The sequence below is a fragment of the Molothrus ater genome, chromosome 10, assembly GCF_012460135.2.
Source record: "Molothrus ater isolate BHLD 08-10-18 breed brown headed cowbird chromosome 10, BPBGC_Mater_1.1, whole genome shotgun sequence".
NCBI classification, from domain to species: Eukaryota; Metazoa; Chordata; class Aves; order Passeriformes; family Icteridae; genus Molothrus; species Molothrus ater.
This window is the reverse complement of record NC_050487.2, coordinates 2,361,689-2,383,621: the sequence shown is the minus strand read 5'-3', so window position 1 is coordinate 2,383,621 and position 21,933 is coordinate 2,361,689. Positions and strand designations below refer to the sequence as shown.

General features: G+C 48.9%; 1 protein-coding gene across 1 annotated transcript in view; it reads left to right on the top strand.

Moving 5' to 3' along the window:
- Window positions 1-16,146, top strand: part of LOC118689927 (parapinopsin-like) — a 32,393-nt gene extending 16,247 nt beyond the window's left edge. Inside the window, exons 5-7 of the mRNA XM_054515920.1 lie at window positions 5,363-5,374; window positions 14,871-15,100; window positions 16,081-16,146. Coding sequence (XP_054371895.1) covers window positions 5,363-5,374; window positions 14,871-15,100; window positions 16,081-16,146 — 308 coding nt within the window. The remainder of the gene's footprint in view (window positions 1-5,362; window positions 5,375-14,870; window positions 15,101-16,080) is intronic.
- The last annotated feature ends 5,787 nt before the right edge of the window (window positions 16,147-21,933 follow it).

Sequence of the window (21,933 nt, the reverse complement as noted above, 5' to 3'; positions counted from 1 at the left end):
GATCATGGTCACAGGGATTTTCCCTTTAATTCACAGCCAGCCTGCTCTTCTATTGTCTCCTTGACAAATTAATCTGAGGGCTTGCCTTCAAATTATCCATCCAAGCAGATCAGTGCAAGGCTCAGTATTCTGCATTTCTGCACAGGCTCCTGCCCTGAGTCACATCAGGGTAAATCTGCCTCAAGCAGCACTCACAGGCAGGGCAGGAAAAGCCAACACCCTGGCATGGCTCCCACCAGCCCTCTGCCCTCTTGGTGCCTCATGTGTAATGGAAAAGACAAAAACGTGCAGCAAGGAGGCCTTTGATCTGCTCCATGTTCATTTCCTTCTGTCAATTAGCAAGTGCAGCAGTTTCCAATGCAGGAAACAGCTTGGTCCAGCTCGGGCAGGAGAAACTGGGGGAGAACAGCTCTGTGTTCAGCAATTCCCTTCCTGGCAGGAAGGGGAAAGGGTGATCACGCTGCTCCTCCAGCTTTCCTCTGGACAGCCTGAAATAAACAGGGCAGGAGACCTTTCTCCTTTTTAATGCCTTTATTAGAAGTGATCAGCTCAGGTGGGGAGAACCAATGGGTCGCGCTCACGCCACTGCTGGAGCAGGAGCGACTCAGAGGAGGAGAAGGGAAAGCGCAGCTGTGTCCAATGGTCTGCGGGCAGAGCCAGGGGTTCCGTCCTCATGAGAGCTTCAGGAGATTCCTACTTTGGGGTTCAACATTGGCACAGCCAAACCCCTCTCTGTGGGAAGCAGTGACTCTCCAGGCTCAAGCACATGGCCAGCACTTCATGGCCAACACTTCATGGCCAGCTCTTCATGGCCAGCGAAATAAACAGGGCAGGAGACCTTTCTCCTTTTTAACACCTTTATTAAAAGTGATCAGCTCGAGTGGGGAGAAGCCACGGGTCTGCACTGCCAGCAGTGACTCGGAGGAGGAGAAGGAAGAGCAGCTTTGTCCACTGGTCTGTGGGCAGGGCTGGGGGCTCCATCCTCACGACAGCCCTGGGAAATTCCCTTAATCTTCCACTTGAACATTTGAGCTCCTCTGTCTAGCCAACATCTTTAGGTTAGGGTGAGGGGTAAAAAGGGTCTTGGCAGATGCTGGATTCTGTTCCTCACATCTAGACATTGCTTTGATTCATCAATTTTGTGTTGGCTCGTTGTTTTAGGGGTTTTTGGCTGGGTTTGGTGAGGGGTCCCTCCCGTTTCATGCTGGATCCGATGTCATTTGCAGCCAACTCCATGTCCCTTCCCCTTCACCGTCTGGGTGCCCTCTTCCAGGAAGCAGCAGGGTGTCACTGACAAAAGGGGGAATTCCCAACCATCAAGAACAGGGAGTTAACGAAAATGACAGGTGATGACAGTGACAAACAGAACTCCACCCTGGCAGCAACTGGCCCAACCTGTGAACTTTGCAACCTTTTAAAAAAATGGGCAGCTTTTCTACTCATAACAGCCTGAATAGCCACCATAAACTGGGGCTGAACTGGGCCTCATGTGGGACAGACACATTCCCAAAGGCAGGAATCCCGACAGCTGCAACACCTCAGCCACCAGGGAATGGAAAATCAGTCTTGAGACAGCTGAGCCCAGAGAGCTGCAGAGGCCATGCAGGTCAGTGAGTGATCCAAGGGGGAAATCACCTCGGGTCAATCCACCCACACTCAGGAGAACCAAGGAATTGGCTTTCCTGGCTGCAGCTGAGTTCAGTCCCAGGGAAAATGAGGTGGGGATGTTTCTGTATTTCCCCTCTTGGACAGCAGCAGGAGCTCTGCCCATGCAGGATGCTCGTGGTTATCTGTGCTCAGAGCTGCAGGAAGGGCTCTTCCTCCTGTGGGCAGTGGAAGATCTGATCCCCACCTGTGATGCCTTGTGGGGCTACCTAAAACCAGAGGCCAGACAGAATTAAGGCAATAAAAAGCAGTTCTATTTATGGGAGGGCCTTCAGGTACATTTAGGGCAGACAAAGCCCCCCAGGGGCTACATCCAAAAATGGACCTCGGGTTACAGGTTTGCACACTTTTATAAGTTTTGGTCTATTTGGGGGTCAATCTTCCAATTCCAGCTTCAGGTAATGAAGCCATGTACCCCAAGTTTACTGCCCCCAACTCACTTTTGTTTCCATCTCTGGGGGCCTGAGGCAGTGAGGTGTCCTTGCTTGCCAGGCCTGGAGAGGAATTGTTGTGTCTGCCCAAAATGTGAAGGCAGCAGCTCACACTGTGTGTGGAGTTCAGACTTATACACTACAGAACTGCAGGATCGCAAATACATGAAAAACACAAAAGCTAAAATCCTAAGGCATCATGTGGATACAAAGCACAGGTGCAAGGAGGGCCAGAGCCCAGGTGCTGCCTCTGGAACAACAGGAGACCCTTTCCCCCTTTGGGATACTGGGATTCCCTGGAGGATTTGCTCAAACAGGGGCTCTGCCTGTCCAGAGAGCTGCAGGGGAGAAAACCTCGTGCTGGGTGTGCCACAGCATGATCTGTCTAACAGCACCCACCCACCTGATGAGCACACTGAGGATTTTTCTGGTTGAAAACAAGCCAGCTGTGATATTTTTCCCTCAGGTGCTTCCAAACCTTTGAAGTGTCCGAGCACAGGCAGTGAGGGAGGCAGAGCCTGCAGGGACAGCAGGAGCAGCCCTGCCCTGCAGGCTGAGCTGAGCCCCTGCCCTGGCTCTCCCTGGTGCTCTGCTGTGTGTCCCAGACAGCAATAACTGAGAGGAACTCCATCCTCAGTGAGAGGAACACACTCCACCAGTCATTACTGATTAAAGATTCAGTGCAAGGTGCAGGAGGAGGGCAACCAAACCAGTGAGAGCATCATTGGTGCTGAGATGCTGTAGCAGCCATGCTCACTGACAGATGGGCTGTGCAGATGCAGAACCCCAGAGGACATCCCTGCCCAGGGAGCCCCCAGCCTGGAAGCACCCTGGCTGTGTTACAGGGAGCTCAGGGTGCCTGGGTCTGAACACACAGGGGTCTGCTAAGGAAGGCAGGAGCCTCCCCTGAAATGGAGAATGTAAACCTTCTCCACTCTTCCAAGTTGCTATAAATTTTAAATTAAGGTGCTCTCAGGCAAAAATATGGGAGCAGGAGATAACTGTTCTTTAATAGGGAAGAAAAAAATGAAAGGATAAAATAAACAATGCAGTAAACCAAAACAACACTGCCAGAGTCAGAACCCAGCCTGACACCCTGTGGGTCAGGCTGTTGGCAGCAGTCCCATTGGAATTGTGGCTCAGCCCTCCTGCAGTGTCAGGGCTGGTTCTGCTGGAGCAGGGATCCTGTAGAGAAGGATGGATTCTGCCTCTGAAGATCCAGTGGAAGGAGAGGCAGCTGCTGTTCCTCTGGGGAATCCCGTGGAGAAGCCGTGCTGGTGTCTCCAAACCTCTGGATTATATCCAGGTAGGAATGCTTGGCTCCTCCCTCTGGGCTCACATCTCCCAATGGGATGTTATAGTTCTTATCAGCCATGCAGGGACATTCAATGGCTGTTATCAGCAGATGTCCCCTCCCCAGGGAGGTGTGATTGTGGTCACTCACAGAGAGAGATAAGGCAAACTGCCCACTTGACAAAAGATAATTTGCCATACAGATGGAAATAGAAAACATCTTGCCTTGCAATCTGGAACAAGCAGGAGGCTGTCCTGAAATGGAAAATGTAAACTCCCTCCCTCTGACATGCTATAATTTTGAAATTAAAGGGCTCTCAGGCAAAGATATGGGAATAGGAATAATAGTTCTTTACTAGGGAAGAAAATAAAAATAAAATTAAAATGCAGTGATACAAAACAACCCTGCCAGAGTCAGCACATGCCCTTGTCCCCCTGTGTGCCAGGGTGGTGGCACAGCCCCATCCCATGGGGGCTCAGCCCTCCTGCAGTGCCAGCTGTGGCTCTGCTGGAGCAGGGATCCTGCACAAGGGGGGAGTTTTCCTCTGCAGCTCCAGGGCTGCTGGAGATGGGCCTGGGCTCCCTCTGGCCATGCAGGGCAGCAGAAGCTGCTCCTCTGGCAATGCACTGGGCAAAGGCTGCTGTGCTGTGCCAGGCTCACATTGGATCCAGGTAGGAATGCTTGGCTCCTGCCCTGGGCGCAGCATCTCCCCATGGGATGATGGAATTGGATCAGCCCTGCAGGGACACTCAGTGGCCATGGACAGCAGAGATCTCCTGCAGGGAGGAGTGGCTGGGGGAGAGAGAAAGAAAAAACTGCCCAAAGAACAGCAGAGAACTGCCCCAGCTCTGACAGATGGGGACAGAACACACACCCCCAGATAAATCTTGCATTTTCCAGCCTCAGACACAGGGACTGGGAAGAATGAGGCCACACCTGGAACCCAGCAGTGCTGCATGGTGCCCACACTTGGTGCTCCAGCCTTTGCAAACAACAACTAGGATGAATTATTTTAATATTCTGGCATTTGAAATTAAATATTAACCCCTTTAGTGACTACAAGACCTCTCCTTACAGCCCTCTATGTCTATAACACCAACTGAGGGACTGAATTGAGGTTTAAATTTTGATCTTAACTCATGAGGTGCACCCTTGAGAGGACAGAGGTGGGTGTGAGAGGATGCTGTGAGCACTTCAAAGGGTACCTGACCCAGAGAGCTCCTGCCTTGCAGCCCTCACTGACTCCTCCAGCACCTTCCAAGCCCTCTTAGAAACGAGAAAAATTACTGCTGCAGAGGTGAAGGGCATCAGCCCAGCAGAGGTGAAAGGCATGTGCCCAGCAGAGGTGAAAGGCATGTGCCCAGCAGATGGAAAAGGATTTCTTCTCTCTCTCCTCACCTCCCCAGCAGCTCTGGCAGAGCTCTGTGTTAATGCTGGAGCAGCAGCTGCCAGGGAGCCACCAGGAGTGGCTGCTCCCTGCATGGGCTCTGTGATCCCCCACCAGCCTGAGACCACCTGCCTCTCTTAGAGCCACCTTTCAGTGCTTTTGGCCGAATTTCCACAGCACCAATCTCGTTAATTCACTTACTACAGGAGATTTTCCACAGCCTTCATTCACAGGAAAAGAAAAGATGATTTTCAGGGGCAAATCTTCCCCCAGCTCTTGGTGCTGGGCAGCACCAGGAGCACAGCCCAGGGTCAGAGGTTTTGTTTGGAGCCACCAGACTGGTGGGTGCCCTCTTTGTATGAGCAGGCAAACTTGGGGTGTTCTGGTGCATTAAGGCACATGCACACAGCCTGTATTTAGGTTTGAAGCTGAAGCAGAAGCATTAGTGGGATTTGGGGCACATTTTGTACACCAGGAATGGTCACATTTGTCATCTGGTTCCCTTTCACAGCACAGCCAAGTGAGGTAGAGCTCTCCACAGCCTTCCAAAAGCAAGGAGATGCTCAGGGCAACCCAAACTGTGAGGTGGAGTCAAAGGTAAAACAGCACAGGAAAAAGGCAGGGGGAAAGGAAATGTGTGACTAGAAAAGTCAGTAATTTATGTGGGCTTGTCAAGCCAAGTGATACAAATGTCCTGAGGTGGCTGAAGATTCCTCTGCCTTCAGAGGAGAGGGGGGCACCTCTCAGATGTGCAGGTCACAGATGTAAGAGCTGAAATGAGGGATGTGGGACTCCAGGGGCTCTCCAAAGTGCAGTTTATTGTATACAAAATGCAGTTTATTGTATCCAAGAGTTACAGCAGTGCAGGGCTGTGGGTGACAGAGCTGTGCCCACAGCTGTCAGCTCCAGCTGCAGGCAGGCCTGGAGACCCTTTGGTTTTGGTTCCAATGCATTATAGACTTTTCTTTTGGTTACAATGCATTATACACTTTTGGTTACAATGCATTCTATACTTTTCTTTACTGAGCATCTTAACACAGCAGAACCAATCTATACCTTAACTATTACCTATAGCCTATCATAACTACTGTAATTACCATATTCTTGTTACTGTTCTCCAATCACTAACAGTCAGTACATTACAGTTTAATCTAGAAGTTGGTTTTCAGTTTTCTTGCAGTGCAAAATTCTGTGACCTTTTTTCTACTTGCAACTTTGCTGCCTTGTTTGCCTGTTCTATCTTCTTTCTCAGTCAAAACATCTTCTTGTTTGGAGTGGGTTTATCCTTTGCTCTAAGCCATAAAAACCCCTTCTAACTCACACACCCTTTGTCTCTTTAGTTATCCAGTAAGACTGGCTCAGCAATTCTTTTCTTCTATATCAAAACTTGCCTCCATCTCTATTCTTTCATCAGACTCCACATTTAAAAGTCTTTCTGCTAAGCACACATATCTGTGAGACTTTCTTGGCAAACTTTCATCCTTCCCAACACACAGACATCTGCTGCAATCTCTGCTTGGGCACAGGGCAGGGCAGCCCAGAAACCTCCAGCAGGGAGAGCAGAGCAAGAAGGGAAGGAGAGCAGGAAGGGAAAGGAGAGCAAGAGGGAGAGCAGAAGGGAAAGGAGAGCAGAAGGGAAGAGCAGGGCACCTCCTGAGCGCAGCCAAACTCCAGGCTCAGCTCCCCCAGCCCAACACCTCTTCTGCAAAAGAAGGATGGAATTCTGGTTGAAAATATTCAGCAGCTGGAGGCAAAAGGAGTTTCTTACAGATGTTTTATTCCTTCCTGTGGATAAGGTGTTCCATTATCCATAAAAATACCTTTAGTGCCAGGTAAGGAGCCAAGAGTCAGGAATGCTGTGGTTGTGGTTGGAAGGAAGGCTCTGCACAGCCCACAGACAGCCTTGCTTCTCTCCTGAGCAAGGAGTCCCAGGCCTGACAGTAATTGTGGGGGTTGCCCTGACACCAGCACCCCCTGGCTGCAATCAGTTCCCATCTCCCCTGTCCCTGCCAGCTCAGCTTTGCTGGGTGAGCTCTGGGCTGGCAGAGCCCCCAGCCCCAGGCAGGGCAGGGCAGGGCAGGGCAGGAGGCTCCTCTGCCCCTGCAGGAAAAGCTGCTGCATCTTCTGGGACTTTCAGAGGACTGAGAAACCCTTTCCATCCCACATCTTTCACCTCACATTCCCCCATTTCCCCCAAAGCATGCAGAAATATTTATATATAAATAAATCAGAAGGGCTTCTAATTGTGCTCTTTGATACAGGAAAGGCCTGGGCCCCAGCCAGGAGGGACAGGGCTTGGCTGTCGTTGCACAAAGGGCACCACAAAAGGTTTGTCTTTCACTCAGACAAAGGAATGTGGGTTTTGCCATCAGTGATGAAGCCTGGCCTGATGATATTGCAGTTTACCAGACCCAGTGCAGTGATCAGCACTCTGGGGATCTGGGAGCAGAAGCTCCCAGTGACAAACCAGCAGTGCAGCTGCTTTTTGCCTCGTGTCACTTTGGGTGCCCAGCTCTGCTGTGCCCCATCTGTGCTGCTCTGCTGGCTCAGGGCTGTTCCATCTCTGGTTTGGGGTAAAGCCCCAGGTCTGTCAGGAGCAGAGCTCCCCTCTCACACACAGCATTAAAACAGACAGGGAGCAGAGCTGGCACTTGCTCTCCCCACTCTCATCCCCATGGCAAGGCACTGAGTGATGGGGCTGTGAGAAGGGCAGTGCTTCACTGTCAGTGCAGATAAGGAGTTCCTAGCTTTTATCACTGTACTTAGAGGTTTTAATATAATTCAAAGGTTTGAATGTTAGCAGAGATAGAAAAAAACTTCCTTAAAAATCAAATCTAACTTGTTCTTGCAACAATTCTGCATGGGAGTGTCAGCCATTAATTTCTTCTCCAAGCAAAACTTGTTTTAATTAGTATTGGGACTGATCATGAAATATTGTTCAACCAGCACTGAATGGCTGCCCACTGCTTCAGAACTTCAAGGAAATTCTCAGTAATCATTGAATGGGTTGTGTTGGGTTTGAAGGGACCTTAAGGATCCTCTAATCCCAGCCCCAAAGGGCTGAGGGTTTCCCCTAAAGCATCCAATTTAGCCAGCTACATTTATCAATTATTAGAAGCAGGGCATGTGCTGATGGGCAGGGACTCCAGGAGCTCTCACATCCTCCTCAGAAGGAACCAGGCTGTGCAGTTCAATACCCAGGCTGTGCATGAATCCCATCTCCACTGAGCTGGTTCCTCAGTCCATGCTCCAACAGCCCCAGCCATGGATTCTCCAGAGCTGGGTGTGTCTGGTTTCAGAGCCCTTGGGCTCCCTTTGAGCAGGCAGTGGTGCCTGAGGCTGCTCAGCTGCTGCCACAGCCCAGGGCTGCCTGTGCTGCCCCTTCTGTCTCTGCTTTGCCCACAGCTGGCACCTGTAGGAATGTGCCTCCTTTGAACAGAGTGGCAAAGTTATCCTTTGTCTCCTTAAAAAGGAAAAAAGCCCAGAAGTTTCTCTCCTCAGTTGGGTAAAAAGGCATCTCATAGGACCCGGGGGACTTCACCTCAAACTGAAGGACAGCCAATTGGACAGGAGCCAAAAAGTTCCCCCTGAGCAATTCACTAGAAAAAGAAGAGAACAAAAGGAAATAATCACCTTTGTGAGGTGTTTTACCAGGAGCAGGAGGACCTCTTGCACCTGGATTGGTTTTTCTCTGTAAAGAGTTTTGTTATTTTGCCTTTTATTAAAACTTTCATGTTTCCAACACTGCCACAGAAGCCACCCTGCTGATTTTAAGCCATCTGAGGTGGCTGAGCTACCTCAGGTGTGCTACAGATCTCCAAGGACTTATGAGACCTGGCTTGAAGAGACCAAATATCAGGCACCTTTGGGCCAGCCCATGCACACTTTGGTTGAGGTTTTTTTCCCCTTTATCTCCCTTATTCTGACATTTCTCATCCTCTCAGTCCCATGAGTGTTGCTGTCAATTCTCCAAGCTCTAAAGAGTGTGGTGGTTTCACAGAAAGGCAGAGAGCACAGTCACATCCTCAGCTGAGGTTCTCACACAGCCCTGGGGATCCAGGAGTTCCTCACAGGGGGGATTTTATGGCTGAGCCCCCCAGGTGGCTCAGCTGTGCTCTCCAGGCCTGGATGTGGCTGAGCAATTCCCATCCTCAGTGCTGAGAGCACGGATTTTGCTTTCCTGGTGAAGTGCTGCCTCTGCTCTCTGTGCACAGTCAGCAGCACCAGCCAGGACGTGCTGTGTCCACAGTGACCTCTGGTTAAACCTGTCCCCATTTCCCCATTGTTTGCTGCATCAGTCCCTCACCCACAGCTCCTGGCTGTGCCACCCCACACAAACACCCTGGGGAGCATTTCTGCTGTGTACAGTCCCAATTATGGTCAGTGGGATTTTAAAAAAAAAGGCAAATTAATCACTTCTGCAGGCTGAATCACCACCTTGAGGTGCTTCTCTGCAGGAGAAAACACAAAGAAACTGAGCCAGTAAAAAATCAGCAGCCATGGGAAGCAAGAGGAAAAATCCATTGTAAGAGCAAGGTGGGGCCAGGGCCTGCAGCTCCCCAGTCCTGCTAACTCAGTACACTGGGACACACATTCCACACTGAAGCTCTGATATAGAGGCAAAATGAATTTTAGGAAACTGAAAAGATCATTTTAGAAGGAGCAGAGACTCAATTTCCAGTGAATAAAGTACAAGGGCTATAAAAGCACTTTTTCCACTGCTGTTTTCTATACCAAATGCTACAGAAACAGTGAGATTTTAAAAACAAATTTCTTGCACAGCAGATTGAAGTTGAGATTTTTGGCGAAGCCAGAAGCAGAGGAGAGTGCAGAGCCAGGGCTCCCCTGTGCTAACCCTGAGCCAGGAGCAGCCTGGGCTGAATTCCCACCCTCCATGGGCCAGAACCAAGGGCAGGCACAGGCCAGACCTGTGCTCTTGGCTCTCCTGGGAGTTACTGACACTGTGGGAAATGGAAAGGCAGAAACTTGCACAGACACAGGAGGGTTTGGTCTGCAGCCTTGGGAGAAGGCTGGATTGATGTAAAAATACAATACACAGACATTTAGCTGAAAAATCATAAAGTTATGTTTCTATAGTTGTAAGTAAGAGTATGCCTGAAGTAAGTAAAAAATTGGTTTGATAAAATGTGAAGGGTTTATAATGTAAGGGTGGGGTTGTATGGAATAAGCTGAGAGTTTGGAGGTTATGATAGAAGCATTTGTGTGCATGTGACCCCATGGGGTAAAAGTATCCACAGTGCAGTAGAAGTGCAGGTTAGAAAAGCAAAATAAACCCAGTGGCAACTGTCCATTGGATCAGAAGGTTCTATATTGCCTTGCAATGAAGAACTTGTGACTGCTTTGAGCTATGGCTGACTGCTTGCTCCTCTAAAATCTCACAGCCTCTGAGACTGATGTTTATCTGAGCAATAAATCATAGCCCCAAAATAGCCCCACCCCTTTAATTAATGCAGTGATAATAATAAAAAAGACAAAATTAAACTAAAAGCCCACAGCTCCATTCAGCAGCATCACTTTTGCAGAGCTCTTTGCTTTGCCCACCTCCAGAGGGTGATCTGGTGCCAGGCACAGCCCACAGCTACAGGGGACAGCCAAGGCTCCCTCTGCTGATGGGGTGCAGCAGCACTTCAAGGTTGATGGGTTTGATTTAGTTTTGCAGAAGTTTTCTGCATGTGTGCCAAATATGAATATCTCAGGTTTCCTTGACTGACCAGGGGAGCCTTGTAGCCAAAAGCAAAAAATGCTTCAAGGAGAGTTACAGAAGTGGGAGGATATTCACAATTTCTTGTGCAACCCCAGGGCAGCACAGGGAATATTCATTCCTGTGTCTGCTCTGGGCTGCCCTGACCCCCAGGGCAGCACTGACTCTGACCCTCATCCATGGAGAAAGTTTCCCAGACTTCAAGATAGACTGGAACCCACAAAAGTGTGCAATAGATTATAGAGAGCAGTGCAGGTGCATCACTGGGTGTGAAATTGAGGTTTTGGGGTTTTTAGTGTGTTGTGGATGGCAGCAAGATGGAGGCACAGGGTGTTGTCCTGGGTTTCTTCTTCATGCTGCTTCTTCCTTCTTCTCCATGGGTTTGGGTGGCATTTTGGAATTGGGCAGAAAAGTCTGCACTGGGGGCTCTGTGGGATCAGTTCTTGGGTTCAAAGGGAAAATAATCCAGGTGTCAGTTCTTAACTGGACAGTTTAGTCTTAGGAGACCTTGTACCAAGAGACTGTTGACCATTTTGTGCCTTCTAATGAAAAGCTGCTGAACTCAGAGCAGTGAGACTGTTTGACTGATAAGGAATAATAAACACCTGAGTCCCAACATGAAACTGCTGTCTGGAGTGCCTTCAGTGCAGACCCAGAGGAACCCACAGCTGGGACCATCACAACTGGGACCCCCTCAATTTCTGACCTCATAGGACGAAAATAACAAAATCCTGCTGCTGGCCAGGAAATGGAAACCTTTCCTTGCTTACCCATGAAGCCATTCCCTGGCATCAGCAGTCTGAAACCTGCAAGCTTTTCTCTTTTATTTAGGAAAGGATAAAACACTTCAAAAGCCAAGAGGGTGACAGCTGGTGAGTGAGCTGAGCAGGGAGCACTGCCCAGCTGGGACAGGCAGCAGCAGCAGCAGCAGCAGAGGTCCCCCATGGGCTCTGAGCTGGAGCAGTGCCCCAAAGCAGCTGTTCCTCCCCTGCAGCAGGGTTTGCAGATGTGCAGAGCACTGCTCAGCCCCCTGGGACCCCAGCCCTGCTCAGGGTTATTAAAGGAATAATGAAGGAATTCCCTGCAGAGCCCTCCTGCCATCCCAGCTCACAGCAGCCTGACTTCCAGCTGGAACACACCAGTGAAACATTGTCCTCTCTGGCCTTAGCTGAAGGAAGAGGTGGTTGGGTTTCCTTTTCTGGAATTGATGGAAATCAATAGAACCAAAGGGAGTTTTGGTTTTCCTTGAGGTGCTCCACAGGCAAGCCCTCACCCACCACCTCCCCAGGAGCATCCTGGCATGGGGGGACAGGAGAGCCTCAGAAAGGCACAGAGGAGCTGGGATTGGTGTGGGGATGCAGGGCTGGGGTTGGTGTGGGGATGGAGAGCTGGGATTGGTGTGGGGATGCAGGGCTGGGATTGGTGTGGGGATGCAGGGCTGGGGTTTGTGTGGGGATGCAGGGCTGGGATTGGTGTGGGGATGCAGGGCTGGGGTTGGTGTGGGGATGCAGGGCTGGGATTGGTGTGGGGATGGAGAGCTGGGATTTCTGTGGGGATGCAGAGCTGGGGTTGGTGTGGGGATGCAGGGCTGGGATTGGTGTGGGGATGGAGAGCTGGGGTTGGTGTGGGGATGGAGAGCTGGGGTTGGTGTGGGGATGGAGAGCTGGGATTGGTGTGGGGATGGAGAGCTGGGGTTGGTGTGGGGATGGAGAGCTGGGATTGGTGTGGGGATGCAGGGCTGGGGTTGGTGTGGGGATGGAGAGCTGGGGTTGGTGTGGGGATGCAGGGCTGGGATTTCTGTGGGGATGCAGAGCTGGGGTTGGTGTGGGGATGCAGGGCTGGGATTTCTGTGGGGATGGAGAGCTGGGGTTGGTGTGGGGATGGGATGCAGAGCTGGGATTTCTGTGGGGATGCAGAGCTGGGGTTGGTGTGGGGATGGAGAGCTGGGGTTGGTGTGGGGATGCAGAGCTGGGGTTTGTGTGGGGACGCAGGGCTGGGGTTGGTGTGGGGATGCAGGGCTGGGATTTCTGTGGGGATGCAGGGCTGGGGTTGGTGTGGGGATGCAGGGCTGGGATTTCTGTGGGGATGGAGAGCTGGGATTTCTGTGGGGATGCAGCGCCCTGGCAGCTGGTGCTGATGCCTTGCAGTGCCCCTCCTCAGGAGCCTCACAAACCAAACCAAGCACACATGATGCAAATTCAGCCCCTCTCTGGTCTCCAGCCTTGTTTCCACCCAGTCCAGCTGTCTGGACTTCATCACACAGCCTGGGTGAAGTTTGATACCAAGGTCTGGCAGACTCTCCAGAAATCCACACCCAGGGAATGTGGAGTACAAAATTCTTATCAGCTCCATGAGATACAATGGAAGAAGATAAATGTGAGCTTTGTCTGAGATGGCTGTGAATAAATCTGAGCTACTGATGCCTGTGGGTGGCTCTGAGTGAAATATTCACTTCTTGCTAATGGAAATATTTTGATTAACAACTTTTTTTTGCCTAGCAGCAAATGCCACTTTTTTTTCCTTTTAAATCACAGACAAGTGTCATAAAAGATTTCATTTGCACATTAACAAGATATTTATAAAGTACTTGATATTTGAGTTCCCTCAGCAGGCAATTACAGATATGTTCTATTTTTTGAACAGTTTTGGTTAGGTTTTTTAATTAGTCTCAAGGTGACTTCCAACACTCAAATACATCCTGAGGGATTCCCCATAAAACTGCTTGTAGTTCCTTGTGCTTGCTGCAGCACTTCTGAGTGCAGGCATGACACAGCAGCCACTGAAAGGTCTGGTTTTCAAACCACACAGACAACAGCAAAGCAGATGAGGCCCAGCCCAGCAGTGGGATTTACTCTCAGCTGTGTGTGAGCCCCAGAGGAGGAGCCTGCTGTGAATGACTTGAATTCAAGTGCTGCCTTTGGCCATGGGGCCAGGGAAGGGAGCTCCCTCAGCCCCAGTGCTGTGGGTGCAGGCACCTCCCAACCTGCCTGGGGATCTCCTGCAGGACTGGGCAGAGGCTCTGGGAGCTGCTCACACCAGGGCTCGTTCCCCTCCTTGCCTCCTGCCCAGGGCACTCCTGTTCAAACTGGGGTTTGCAGTGAGCTGGAGGAGGCTGTTGTAGGTGCTGAGCACTTTTGCTGGTCCTGCTGATGCCTTGGGATTTCAGCTTGTGTATTTTTCATGTATTTGTAATCCTGCAGCTCTTTAGTGTATAACTCTTTATGCTCTTCCCAGGGAGGGGGTAGAATCACCATCTCTGGATGTGTTTACAAAAAGGCTGGGCATGGCACTGGGTGCTATAGTCTGGGTGAGGTGTTAGGGCACAGGTTGGACTCGGTGATCTCAGAGGTCTCTTGCAGCCTCATTATTCTGTGATTCTGTGATTCTAAACTCCACACACAGTGGGAGCTGCTGCTTTCCCATTTTGGGCAGACACAACAATTCCTCTCCAGGCCTGGCAATCAAGGACACCTCACTGCCTCAGGCCCCCAGAGATGGAAACAAAAGTGAGTTGGGGGCAGCAAACTTGGGGTACATGGCTTCATTACCTGAAGCTGGAATTGGAAGATTGCCCCCCAATATGCAAATGGACCAAACTTATAAAAGTGTGCAAACCTGTGACCCATGGTCCATTTTTGGGTGTAGCCCTGGGGGGCTCCACCTGCCCTGAATGCCCTTCAATAAATATAACTGCTTTTATTGCCTTAATTCTGCCTGGCCTCTGTTTTCAGGTAGCTCAAAAAGGCACCAATGCAGGAGCTGTCAGGGACACACTCAGCACTCACCACCCCAGCCCTGCCCTTAGTGCAGCCACCCCAGGAGCTCCCAGGTGTGGGAAATAGTAAAAGTAAGAAGATTATCAGAAAGCTGGGAAAGCACACCTTGGAAAGAGAAAGAGCAGAGAAACTTAGAATCAGCTGCAAAGTCTGGAGGTAAAAAAAGTTACAATGGTACAGCAAGCAAGGAATGAAACAATAGCTTGAGTCTTCAGCTTTGCTAAGATGGACCTTAAGACTGCAGGAAAATGTGGTAGAAGGTTTAAACTTAATAATGTTGTATTGTATATTGTTAATAGAAAGCAGACAAGGAAACATTGTGTGAAGTAGGTATGAGTGTGCTTTTAGTAATGACCTAGAACCACTGTCTGTAAGCTTTGGCAATGGCTAAAAAGCTTTTCAGATGCTCTGTATCAAAGCCACCTTTGGCTGCTGCTGGCTGTACCTGAGCTTTGCCATCCTGCCACTGTCTCAGCCATGTCCCGAGGCTGATGCTGCAGTACAGCTCGAGGAAGGTACCCCAGCAGTGCTGCCCTGTTTGTGGAGTGACCTGTGACCACAGCAGGACCCTCCCTGTGCTCTGTCCCCAGGTGAGCAGCTCGCCCCGGGGGCCGGGAGCAGCGCCTCCTGCTCATGGTGATGGTGATGGTGATGGTGATGGTGCTGTGCTTCCTCCTCTGCTGGCTGCCCTATGCAGCTGTGGCACTGCTGGCCACCTTTGGGCAGCCTGGCCTCATCAGCCCTGCAGCCAGCATCATCCCAGCCATCCTTGCCAAGGGCAGCACTGTCCACAACCCCATCATCTACGTGTTTCTGAACAAACAGGTCAGTGAAATGCTTCCTCCCTTCCTCCCTCCCTCCGGATTCCATCTGTGCAAGGAGGGACAAAATAGCGAGGGGAGATTGGCACTGCCATATTTTCTCCAGAAAAATCCCTTCACCAGGATTTTTCTCCTGAGAAGCCTCAGAAAAGAAATGTAAACAATAATTATCTGATTGCTTGGAATGTGGCCTGGAGGTTGCTCACCAACAGGTGCATCTTTGATTGGTTCCATGTGAATTGTTTTTAATTAATGACCAATCCCAGTCCAGCTGTGTCAGGACTCTGGTCAGTCAGGGGTTTTTATTATTCATTCTTGTCTGGCATTCTGATGTCTCCTTTCTCTTTGTTTAGTATAGTTTTAGTATATCAATAATATGATATAATATGATATGATTAATATAATATAATATATCATGCATAACATAACATAAAACATAACATCAGCCTTCTGAGAACTTGGAGTCAATTCTCATCTCTCTCACCTTGTCCTGGTGAGACAAGGTGAGAGAGATGAGATGTCCTGGGACCCATAACACCACAATAATTAATTACCACAGGAGAGAAAGAGAGCATCAGTGACATCACCCAGACCCATGAGAGGGAAGCTCTGAAAAAGGGCTCCAAGGAGCAAATTTATTCAACAAATCTGCATTTTTGGCAGTTGGACAAGCAGCTCCCCACATGTGCAAATATCAAATGATTTTTTGGTCCTTCCTTTCAATTGCCCAATTCAGCAAAAAGAGAAGAAATCCATGTTCTGGCAAGAGTGGAAGCACCAGAAATTGTCTGAGGTGTCTCAGATACTGAAGTGTTGTGAGGATGTGAGCCCTTGCTGCCCCACACCCAGCCCAGCCCAGCACACTGCCCACAGCAACTCCTCCTCCTCCTCCTCACAACAGCAGCTCTCTGATTTACTCCCTGATTTACTCTTTTAACCCCCCAAAATCCTTCAGCCACTCCTTGTCCTGCTGTCCCCTCTGAGGAGCTGGTGAGGATCCCGAAGGCAGTGCCAGAGGAGCTGCAGCAGGCAGCAGGCACAGCAGGCTGACAATAAAAGTGAAGATGAGCAGAGATCTGCAGAGAAAACCAGAGAGCATCAGAGCTCCTCCAATCCCTCAGCCAGCTCCAGCAGCCCATTGCACTGATCTTTGCATTGCTGGGATTACAGCAGGTGGAGCATTTGTTTCTCTGGGTCCAGGAAATTGTCCACTTGGAATGGTTTTTGGAAGCTGTTAGGAAGCACAGATAGTAAATTGCTCACTCTCTCTTGGAAACAAATGATGATGGTAAAAGATTGATTTAAGTCTGGCTTGAATTAGCTGTGGGTGTTTTTCCTGGGACACGAGAAATTGCCAGGGAGTGAAAGTTTCCATGACACAATCCATCATCTCCTCAGCATCCATCATCTCCTCAGCATCCATCATCTCCTCGGCATCCACCAGCTCCACTCAGTGCCACAAACAAACAGCCCAGGGGGTGCAGCCCCCCCTGCCACCTTCCCTTCTTTCCCTTCTCCTCCCTGTTTAGCTTTTGAATAAACTCTCTGATGAAACCCCTGCAGTGCTGGGAGCTGTTGCCATCCCCTGCCAGGAAAGCCCAGCACACAAAGGGAAACTCTGCCTCACTGCCAACACACCCAGCCCTGTCACAGCCAGAGAGGCAGCTCAGGCTGATCTGAACCTGTGCATGGCTGCAAAGAGCCCTCCAAAACAACACAGACTGTGCTCAGGAGTTTTCTACAGACAATTCTAAATTAATCTTTTTACTAAATAGCTTGCTGACACAAACAGCAGCTAGACACAAATTAAACTGGGTTTGTCCATGTCAGACTCCTGAAGTTCACCATAAACTTTTACTCCAGGTGCTCCACACATGCTTCATTTTTTTGTGGAGGGGGGTTTGTGGTGGATTTTTAAATTTTTCTTAAATTCCACTTGGTTTCCATGGCTCAGTTGGTATTTTAGCAGCAATCAGTACTCAGGGTTCCACTCAGTGCAGAATGAGAAGTCAATAGTTTGGGTTTCCCTGCACTCAGGAGAGAACCTCAGGCCAGGAGATGCTGCAGCCACCCAGGGGTGCCAGGCATGGGAAAGCAGGAGGTGTTGGCCACCCAGAAAACCACATTCAACACCAACAGCATTCCTGAGGCTGTGGGAATCTGGAGGAGATGCCTTGAGAGCTCACACAGCTGACACTGCCCTCTAATTCTGGGCTATTCCTAAACCAATTCTGTGTCCAGGCTCCCCCCTGCTCTGGTCAGTGCCCAGAAATCTCTAATGAGGCTGGATAAAATCTGAGAACAGGCCAGCTAAAATAACATCACACACAGGAAATGCATCCAGGACCAGGTGAAGCAGATTGAGGAGACTCTCCAGTGTAACAGGAATTCACTGGGGACTGAAAGGCTGCAGAAAGGTACCTGGGAATAGCCATGTGAGCTTGACCAGGAGGGGAAGGGGCAAAGAGAAAACTAGAAAATAGACAGCACTGCCCATGAGTTTTGAAGCTGCTTAATATTTCAATGCTGTGGTAAGAGGCTGATGAAAAAATTCTGATTATTACAAAGTAAGTTTTTAATCCTGAGAAAATGCAGTTTCTCATTGAAAAAAAAGGAACCTCAGCTGATACAAAAATTGTGTAAAACTTTAAAAAAGCCACTTTAAAAAAGCCACTTTCCCCAGCAAGCAAGGCTGCTGATGAAAAACCAGCATGATTTTTCTCTTGGCTGTTGATAACAAGAGTTGTCAGAGCTCATTGCTAGCAGTTGTACAAAGAATTACCAGTGATGTTGTTTTGGACTCTGGAGTGTAGAGATCAGTTACCAGCCTTTGACCCTGCAGCCTTAGGGAGGCCATGCACACAATCCACACCACCTGAAATTCCTATTTTTTCAGCTACAGGCACTTTCCTTGTCCTCATGCTTTGCACATTCCCTCTGCCCTCAGATCCACAGAATGTTCTGCCGTGCAAGTGAAAAAATCCCTCCAGTTATGGATATTGAACCAACCCCTCCTGAGAGCTTAAACATCTCATCTTTTCCCTGGTCAGACCCAAATCAAAGCAGCCAGCATCAGTTCCATTGGTAACTCAATTAATTCAATCCATTCCCCACTCTGAGCAAGGGGATGTATCCACACCCTGATGCAGGGCAGCAGGAGCGACTCTCAGCTCCCCAAAATCCCTGTGCCACAGCAGGGTTTGCAGCAGGTCACAGATCCCACAGGCTGGGGAAGCTTTAGTCCCTTCTGTTCTCTGCATTGCCACCAAGTCAGTGATATCTGTGACCAATAAAACACAGGACAGCTGCTGGAGGCCTGGGACCTGTGCCAGAATTTTGTTCAAGGCTCTCTCCCCTCTGTGCTGCTCTGCTGAGCTCAAGGGCTCTTGGCACAAGGACACGTGTGGCATTCACATTCTCTGGACAGAGAGACACACAATTCTCTCTCCCAGGATTTTTCTGGAAAGGCACAGAGAGAAGAAGAGAAAACAATTCTTATCTCTATTCTCTGCTCCTTTTGTTTTTGCACATGTGGAGTGTGTTGTGGAGGTTGTTTACCTGAAGGGATTTGTCAATTGGATTCTGCTGAGGATTGTTTTGTTTCCTTGGCCAGTTGGCTCAAAGCTGTGTCCTGGTGTCTCAGTCACAGTTTTTTCTTTAGTCTCTTTTGTATAGTATAGCATCTCTTTAGTATAGTTACAACATAGCATTAATGTAATGTAGTATAGCTTAATAAAGCAATTGTTCAGCATTCTGAATCATGGAGTCAGATGCCAATCATTCCCTGCCTCAGGGGCTCCCTGCATTCAGTAAATATGTTTAATTTGACAAAACATTTCAACCTCCAATACAAAATATTGTCACACCCATGCTGTTCCAGAGCTATCCCAGAAACTTTATTAATACCAAATCATGAGATAAAGCCTGGCTTATAAAACCTGAGCTGAATGAAACTCCTGCTGACCTGCTGTTCTCTTTGTGTGTCAGTTTTACAGGTGCTTTGTGGAGCTCCTGAGGTGCAACAAACACCCCCAGAGTTCCTTGTCCAGGCTGAAAAAGCAGCAACAAACCCCAGGTTCTGAAGAGCTTCTGCCAAAGCCCAGCCAAGCCCAAAAGAGAGATCCAGAGCTTGGTGCTGTAGGGGGGCTCCAAGAAACAAGCTGCATGTGAGGAGAGGGGGCACAAGGCTCTCCAGGAGGGAATGGCCAGCCTGCAGATGGTCCCTCTCTCCCTGGCTTGGATTATCTCCTCCAAAAAGTCTCACATTGCTTTTCAGTACAAACAGAACAGATCATGATGAACTATGCAGTTACAGGGTAAAGCTCTACTAAAATTTAAAGTGCATGTATTGGTTATGTTTCAAACTTTAGAAATTGCAGCTGAAGCTTAGGAAAATATGTATTTTAGGGACTTTTTAATTGTCAGCTTACAAAGTTAGTGCAGTGAAGACTCAGTGAAGGAGCAGCTCTGAATGCACAGCACCCAGCTGGGCAAAGCCCCTGTCTCTGGGAATCTCTGGAAATGCCTCTTGGTGAGCATTAGGAGCAAAGCAGAGTGACCCCAGCCCTTTGGGCAGGGGGGCTCTGGGGACACCTGTGGGGCCAAGGGCCAGGGCAGCCAGGGAGGCTGAGAGTGCAGGGCAGCAGTGGGAGCAGAGCTGGGAAACAATTCTGCTGAAACAATTCTGCCAAAACAATCCTGCTGAAACAATTCTGCTGAAACAATTCTGCTGAAACAATTCTGCTGAAACAATTCTGCTGAAACAATCCTGCTGAAACAATTCTGCTGAAACAATTCTGCTGAAACAACGTCAGGACCCAGGACACCCCTCTGGCTGTCCTGAGCAGCCCAGACCCCTGCCAGGGGGCTCAGAGACCCTGGCACAGAGCCCAAGATGCCCCTGTGGCTTTGATTATGACCCCTGGAGCAAATTACCAACCTTAGATAAAGATCTGCAAGCCATGACAAATTAAGTAGAATGATAGTGAATTTATCACAAGGTGGAAAAGTAGATTTTGGGGTTTTTGAATGGGGGTTCAGGAGGCAAGAGGGAGGGAACTGGGCTGTGTCCAGCCTTTCTCCTTCTTCTTCTTCTTGGCCTCCATCTTCTGCTGTGATGTTGGCACTTTGGGATTGGTTTAGAGTAGAAGCTCACTGTCTAACACAGGTGATGGGTATTGGAAGTAACTGTAAACATTGTACACATTGTAGTTTTTAGTATAAAGACATAACCCCACCCCGAGGGCAGGCAGAGTGCCTGGAACTGTCCTGCTGGATGGACCTCGGCAGGGCAGGAGAAAGAATTTTATAGATAAGAAACAATGAACAACCTTGAGACTGAGAAATGAAGAGCCCTGACTGCTCTTCAAGCACTGGGCTGGGAAAAGGGACTTTGGAACTCTTCTTGGGGTCACTGTGACCACCTAAAGATCCCGACAAAACAGTTCTGCTGAAACAATTCTGCTGAAACAGTTCTGCTGAAACAATTCTGCTGAAACCATTCTGCTTCCACCCAGAACTGTCCCTGTGACCCCCCAGAGGAGCTTCTGCAGGATCCTCCTGCTGGTCATCTCTGGGGAGGGAGGAACAGTGGTGCCCCCTACAAACAGAAAAGCATTGGGAAGCCCCAGAAGGGCAGCTGGAGGAAAAATTATAAACAAACAAAGGGGAACAACCTTCTCCCTCATCAACTCTGAGCACAATCTCAATATTTTGACATATTTGAAAATATTTGACAATATTTTCATCCCAGATTGGAAGGAAAACATGAAATGGCACCATTCTGTGGAAAATTACTTTTCAAATCCCAAACTACATGGGAATGCCTTCTTTCAGAGGAGTTTCACACAGAAGCAAATCCACAGCCCTGCCAACACAGCTGTCAAAAACTTGTACCACAGTGCTGTAATTACCATAATTAGCCAGCACAGGGGTCTGGGGGAGTGAACACTGTGTATATCATTACCAGGCTACCTGTTCCAAAAGGACACTTTTGATTTTTCAGATGATCAAAGCTGTCTTTTTCTTCCAGGGATGTAGGTTTGTTTTTTTCTTTGCAATATTAACAAAAGCTTCCTTGTAGTCACAACATTATTTCACAACCTATTTCTTTTTTTATCCCTAAACCACAACTGTTCTAATAACCTAAATAACACCAAATGTTTTAAAATACAGAAGCAGAAGCCATGAATTGAGGTTTTTACTGAGGTGATATTAGTGGATGAAATCTAAGCAATACATGCACTTACTGCTAAGCAATACTAATCAATTATTTATTCCCAAGCACATATTTTTAAAGAGTAGTTTGTTATTTTCAGATTAGAAAGCATGCCAGGAATTCTTCAGTTCATCTTTTCCCTTGATATTGTCTCTAGGTGGATTGTTAAATTCCAGTATGAATTTCTACATTAACAACAGTATTGCAGCTCTGTGACTGGTGGGTTTTGTACATGTAAGGATTTGTTCTTAGAGCATACAAATCTGGTGTTGGTAGGTGTTTTGGACACTTTAAATAATTCATGGTTTGTGATAAAAATGTGTGTTTTCCACACAAATGGTTGGTTTCTGTTCCATTCCCTGTAACCTGCTGCAAACCCCACCTGAGAGCAGGTGTAACTTGGAAACATGCAGGATGTTGTAGCTGGAAATAAAAATATTCTCCTGTGGTAGCTCCCCAGCCTCCTGTCCTGATCAGCTCACCACCCCAGCCCTCACACCATTCCCACATCTGGCACCAGGCACAGCAGCTCCTCTGGCCAAATTGCTGGATAATACCCTCTAGGGGACACCAATTTTATGAAAAACACACAGAAAAGGCCATACACACACACCAGCACA